The sequence below is a fragment of the Oryzias melastigma genome, linkage group LG23 (assembly GCF_002922805.2).
Source record: "Oryzias melastigma strain HK-1 linkage group LG23, ASM292280v2, whole genome shotgun sequence".
NCBI lineage: Eukaryota > Metazoa > Chordata > Actinopteri > Beloniformes > Adrianichthyidae > Oryzias > Oryzias melastigma.
In genome coordinates, this window is record NC_050534.1 from 12,524,177 (window position 1) to 12,530,838 (window position 6,662).

Here is a 6,662-nt window from a genome sequence, read left to right on the forward strand (position 1 = left end):
TGTAATTGATCAACCAAGCGTCTGTTTATGTTTCAGTACAAGACTGTGGGGTAGTTTGGCAGTCATATGTGCACCAGAGGGGGCCAGACGGGCCATATGGATCATGAATAAGATGCCAAATCTATGAGGGACATCAATGACTCATTTACCCGACATCCATCTTTAGTGAGGGCTCTTCTGTTTCTATGCTTATAAGAACGCACACAAATACAGTGCTTAAAGTCCCATTCAGACCATCGTTTGAGCTATTTTAAGTGTTCCCAGTGGTCTTTTAATTATGATTATGACGTTTTTAAGTAAAATTGTAAAACCTGTCGTTTTTCAAGACATAGTTTCTGCAGAGTGGCAGCAGTTCATTAGAAATTTCAGAAAATCAAAATTCTAAATACGTAAAAATTGAATTTTGAGCTTAATTTTCTTTATATATGTCCTCTATCATTAAAAATAATGTCACAAGTTTAAGTTTTAAGGCGTCAGCACACAAAAAAGACATTTTATAATTTTGGAAGTATGCTTGACCTTAAAATGACCTAAGATCCTGACAGTTTGTCCACTGGGTAACAAGCTGCACAGCTGTACTCACGTTTCTGGTGGGATCTTCATCTGGCCGTCAACCGTCAGGCACAGCACGCTGAAGAGCGTAATCCACATCAGCATCACGAGCCTCCTTCTGCGTGGCCCAGTTCTCTCCAATCGGACGGCATTCCCAGCTTTCCCTGTACTCCAGCGGCTCATCCCTGCAGCTGCTGCAATCTGCATCAGCCCAGCAAGAGTTGCAACCTTCAATTACATTAAATAGGAGTTTGGTTTGTAAAATGTGATTTTCAGACAAACAAAAAAAAAGAGGAGATTATTATTTTTAACAAAAAAAGTTCACAGAAGCATGCAGTAAAATCTACACATTTTTCTGCAGAAAATGTCACAAGATCATTAATAATCTCTAATCTTCCAAGTATTTTTTTTTAATTTATTAAGAATATAATTTAACAATTCATCTAATTATGTTAGTTTTTTAACATAATTGAAACAAGAATGCTTTTTTAAAATTGTGGGTTTTAACACTTAAAATTTAGCTGTTATAATAGAAAAAACAATTAAGCGTAGTAAATTGCAACGCTCTGTTTTATTTATTTTTTTTAATTCATAGATTACATAGTACACCGAAAGGGGTCATGAAATGGATTCAAACCATAAAAGGCCATAAAAACTGTGTTTAATGGATATTTAATACCCAAATCAGAGTTCTCAAACTTAATTTACCTTGGGGCCACTGAAGGCAGAGTCTGGGCTGTATGGGGTTCCATTTGTGCCAAAAATATGTTTTTGGCACAAATGTCAAAATCTTTAGTCCATTGTCTATGTCTACTGAACAAGTTTATTGAACATCTATCCATGTCTATGTACTACTAAGCAATATCTTCTGCGTATCCTGTGGAGCTAACGACCCTAGCAACTGTTGCTAAGGACTTTTCTGACGACCAGATCCAACGACAATAGCAAACGCAGTTTTAAGCATAAAGAAAGCTGAAACATATCAAAGCAAATACAAAGTTATCATCAAAGAAGTGTGGGCATGCAGAAGATTTTACTTAGTAGACATTGAACTTTCCTATTAATGCGAGGGCCGTAAAATATCAACTTGGGGTCCACAAATGGCCCATGGGCCGCCAGTTCGTGACCTAGAGGAAGAAGTTAAATAAACAATGGGAATTGATAAAAGACACCATGTTTACTTTTCTTCATCTCTTATTTGGGTAAATGTTCAACATAAAAGATGATGAAGTACAGTAACAAAACGAGCATTAAAAGTCAACCAGCTCTGGAAATCTGCCACCCGCTTCAATACATGATGTCAGCATCTTGTGTCCAACACAAAAACATCCACTGACTGTGTAACCAAGCTTCAAACAAAAGCTAACACTGGAATACTTACCAAAACTTAAAGGAAAACCAGTAGAAGTTGCAACATTTACAAAATAAAAGCCTGAAAATTTGATGATTTCTTTTTTTTTTTTTTTACAAATTACAATGAAACTTTACACAGATTTAAAACATATTTTTCTGTCCAAACTATGGTCAAGTGCTACGCAAGACCCTGAAGGTCAGGAAAAGTCATGTGACAACAGATGTCGACCTAAAAACGGATCACAGAATTAAGAGTTTAGTTGGCCTTAAACAACAATACGGAGAAGCTGCTGTGTTTAAGAAGGACAAATCAAAAGCCTCCTTGACTTTGTGAAAAAAAAGAAGTCAGTACTCACTGTGTCCTGCTGTCAAAGCTTTAGCTGCATGCCGTTTTTTTTTAGAAATGTTCAGATTCCAAAGCAATGTCTGATGGAGTGATTTGATATCAGCTAAGCTGGTTATTCCGCTTTAGGAAGGAACCTACGAAGCTTTTGTCTCCTGTGTCAGAGGTCACTGCCGTGCACAGGGGGTCACAGCGGCGTCTTGTCATCCTCCTACACCTCCCTCTGCGGGGTGACTAATCTGATTCCTGATACTCCCATCATCCTCGCCTCTCTTCCATGAATCCTCATTTGGAGCCCGGGATAAAACGGCGTGACAAAAGTCTTGGGACGTCCCGGTGAAGTTCGCTCCTCAGTAAAATTCTGCCACTTTCAGGAATATTTCCGGACATATTCTCCAAAAAAATATTTAAAAAAAGGGGGAATTTTTTTGTTTTTCAAAAAGTTATATCTATATAAAAAACAGCATCAGAGGAAGACAGATGGATTGATGGATGGATAGTTGCACTCCACAGTATCTGTTCCTCCTTTCAGCACCAGTTTATACCATAATCCAGGCGGGATTAAACCCCTCCTCCCTTCTTTCTCTCTCCATTCGTCTCACGCTCCCCTCACAATCTCTTTCCTTCATCTTCTGTCAAAAGCTGTCCGTTTTTTGCTCGTTTTCCCATCTTATTTTTTAACACTTTCTCCACTTTCCTCCTGTTTTTTTTCCCTTAATTTAATCATATTTGAATTAGTGATAACAAAAATGTCATTAAGCAGTAAAAAAAAGGGGAGAAGGAAACAAGAACCTATGCACTGATGACTTTTATTTTTCCGTATTAACACATGGAGACATCTAGTGGACTCTCCATGCCTGACAGGCGTGCATATTTCATTAGAATTCAAACAAAACTCATGGCGAGGGTGTGACCTATATTCCAGTTTATGGATCGCTGCGTGTGTCCAGCATTTGTCCAACATTTCCATCTCATCTGAGTATTGCGGCTCATTTGACATTCTTAAATATGCACATTGAAAAAAAAAACAAAAAAAAATAGTAAAATTCACATCTTATTTTTACGTTTTTGATAATAATGTGAGATAATAATTAATATTTTAGAAAACAATAAGCAGAGAAAAATGAAAAAAAAGGTGTCTTTGTTTGTTGTGATGCTTTAGAACACTTCTCCTCTAGAAAAATATTAAATGGATGTCATACCATCAACACACACATGCAACTGTCCAACTAGAGGCAAACACACTCATTCGACCAGCTGCCACGTCTTCCCTGAACTGCTACACAAGCAAACACACAACAAAACATCTGCTGGTGCTGTTACACAAATGAAAACGCAATAAAACAATCTGGGAATGGGCATAAAACAATAATGCTGCGTCAGACAGAGATCAGTTTAATGATATATAGTGGAGATGCTGCATGCAAAATAATAATAAAAAATCACAAAACCTAATAGATTTATGCATAAAAACAAAAAAAAGTAGGACTCCATCATCCCAATTTGGCTCCTTTTTCCTGATATTTTATCTTGATAAGCAGAAAGCACTGAATGTCAATTGTTTAGGATCAATGAAATTCCAAAATAAAAGCCTTTTGATGCTAAAACTAAACAAACATTTTATTCTCTCTCAATTTTTCATCAGCTGTCACATTTCATACTTTCATATTTGTTTAAAATGCACTAATACTCATCAGTAAATAACACTAAAAATCTTATTGTAATGGAAGAATTGATGCTTTAAGCAGAAAAAAACTTACCTTTGCCTACGAACTCCAACTTTTGCTAAGTCGGTGAAGTCGTACCAAAGCCAAGCGGCTGTAAATTCAACTCTTAGGAAACACCATATCCATCACAAGTTGAACATCCAGGGCTGAACTACTTCATGCAGCACGACATATTCCATCTGAGACCACAGTAGTGGCCAAATCAGGTTGGAGCCCGCCTCTCTGAGCATGGATACACACTCACACTCTCACACACACACAGACCACAAGTCATTGATTACTCCAGACCCCATGGTCAGCCTTTACTTTTAGCTACATCAGCTAAACCAATGATCTGGAACCACCTCATCTCTAAGAGAATAAAGTTTATTGATGAAAATGATAAATATTTAGAAGGTCCAAGTGTTTTGGAAAGGAACATTTGAGGGTTCATTTAAATGAAACTTTTCTTTCCTTTTCTTTCTGGGTTTCAAGTTCAAGACGTTACCTGCAGAAAGATGTAGGGAAGAAGGTAGAAAATGACAAACGAAGGGACAACCACATTTAAAAACAACATAAAAATACTTTTGAGAAGGTTTCATATTATATATCTACAAACTAGTAAAAAGTAGGAGTGTTTATTGGCAAGAGTCTGGCAATACGATACGTATCGCGATATATCCCAAGACTATACCATAACCATGTTTCACTATTTGTGTAAGATTATAAATAATTAATTCAAAATCATCTCATCAGCATTTTAAATTAAGTATCGCCAAATGAAATATCAAGATATATCACCAAATCGATTTTTCTGTACACCTCAATAAAACGGTCTTCAAAACAATACAGAAATATAGAACAAAATATGTTTTTCTCTTATTAAATTGAAAAAAATCTACAAATGGAACAAGAAGAATTTATCTCAAATAAAATGTGATATCCTGCCCAATATAAAGACAATATTAAATCTTAAAGACAGCAAAAAAAAAAAAAAACATATTTAGGTATATTGCTCTGGTAGTTGGAAATATGGTCTAAAATAAGCTTGTATTGCTCAAAAAAATAGTTTTATGCCTTTAAATATTTATATTCAAACTCTTTGCCCCTCAGATATAGTATTTAGGCAATCCAGCCCACAATTATTTAAAATTAAATCTTATCAATTAAGAGTCAACGAAACTTTTTCCTAAACCAAGAAAAAAAAGAAAGATTCTGCTCACAAATATTATGCAATAAAAACAACCTGTTTTATTTATGAAATTGCTTAAAGTTAGATGTTTTTAAGATCAAGCGACTCAAGATTTTCAGGATTTATTCCCTTAAAATAAATCGTTGCTGTAAAGTTACAAAGAAGTTTATTTCGTCTCCCATCAAAGTCATACGACATTGAATCAAAACAAAAATACTTTTGAGATTTTGTGTTTTTGCAGTGAAATAATAGAATGGAAAAAAATCAACTTAAGCCGAAGTAAAAAATATTTTTTTCACTATGATTATGCAAAAACTTCAATTGTAGTAATTATTAAAATCTTATTCTAGTTTTACCATCTTTTACAAAAATGAGGGACAGCAGAAATGATTTATTAGACAGATCTTCTGAAATAATCTGACCTAAATGCAGATCTGACAACTTGAACTTGTAAATAGAAATTTATAAAATTCCGTGATTGATTAGTTTGTGGAGTTAAATTTAAAATGTAATGTTTCCCGACTGTTTGCTGAGAATAATTAGCAAAAAGCGTTCAAAACTACGGAGCCCCTAAAGGGACATAAAAAAAAAAATCCCTAAAAATGTAAAGAAAATTCTGGTCTGTAACTAGTGCACATCAGTGACGAACCAGATTTTTTTCCACTTCAATTTACAAAAAGAAATACTTCAAATTATTATTATTTTTTTTCACTTTGATGTCCTTTTAGGGGCTCCATACAAAACAATAGTCTGTAGAAAAAAAAGAAGATTAATCTCAGTTTTTAAGTTGATTGAAACTACAAAGTGACTAAATCATAATGAGAGAATCCTTACAACAACAATCAAAGCACCACTGAACCAAAAACAGTCAGCAACACCAGAGGCGGCTTTAAAAAAATTTAATGTAATGGAACAGCAAATATCCCAGAGATATTTCTACTAAAATTACATTTTTAAATGAATCACATTTCATTTTAAAATGGAATAAACTGTCAAATGAGTGAATGATGAACACATTTAACATTTAAATGTTTTTTTTTTCTAATTAGAGCCTACTATTGCTTCTCAAGTACAAAAATAGGAATGGATTTTTTCTCTTTTGTCTTCAAACATATTATTTACATTGCTGCTGGTTTTGTCTGGTTGCTACAGTAACAATTAGCAATGTGCAAGTTTAAAGCACGAGCGACATACGAACCCCGAACATGACATGAAAACGCGGCATAACTGTGTTAATAAAATGCTTTCAGAGACCCACAGTGAATGTATATTCTTGCTTAAAAATAGTCAAAAATATCTAATTGAAAGGGGGAAAAAACAAGCTAACATTGTTTCTACTGTTTAACAAAAGTACCCGTAAACTAGCAGTTTGTGAGGTAGTGCGTATCAACAGTTTCCTTTTTCTTGTAAATCCCTAAGATGTTGACGATTGAAGCACCAGGTGTGTTACAGGTGTGGACACATTCCTCTGTCACAACTGAAAACCGATGCATGTTGGAGGCTGGAGGATTTGACT

General features: G+C 34.9%; 2 protein-coding genes across 4 annotated transcripts in view; both read right to left on the bottom strand.

The window, feature by feature from the left end:
* The window catches only part of cacna2d4a (calcium channel, voltage-dependent, alpha 2/delta subunit 4a), an 83,615-nt gene extending 79,432 nt beyond the window's left edge, over window positions 1–4,183 (bottom strand). For all 3 annotated transcript variants that reach the window (XM_036210158.1, XM_036210159.1, XM_024287755.2), the window contains exons 1-2: window positions 2,262–4,183; window positions 584–780 (exon numbers count right to left, since the gene is read on the bottom strand). In XM_036210158.1, the coding sequence (XP_036066051.1) occupies window positions 584–759 (176 nt within the window). In that variant the 5' untranslated portion in view covers window positions 760–780; window positions 2,262–4,183. The remainder of the gene's footprint in view (window positions 1–583; window positions 781–2,261) is intronic.
* Window positions 4,184–4,327: 144 nt separating this feature from the next.
* The window catches only part of dcp1b (decapping mRNA 1B), a 17,555-nt gene continuing 15,220 nt past the window's right edge, over window positions 4,328–6,662 (bottom strand). Inside the window, exon 11 of the mRNA XM_024289235.2 lies at window positions 4,328–4,462. Within this exon, the coding sequence (XP_024145003.1) occupies window positions 4,459–4,462 (4 nt within the window). The 3' untranslated portion in view covers window positions 4,328–4,458. The remainder of the gene's footprint in view (window positions 4,463–6,662) is intronic.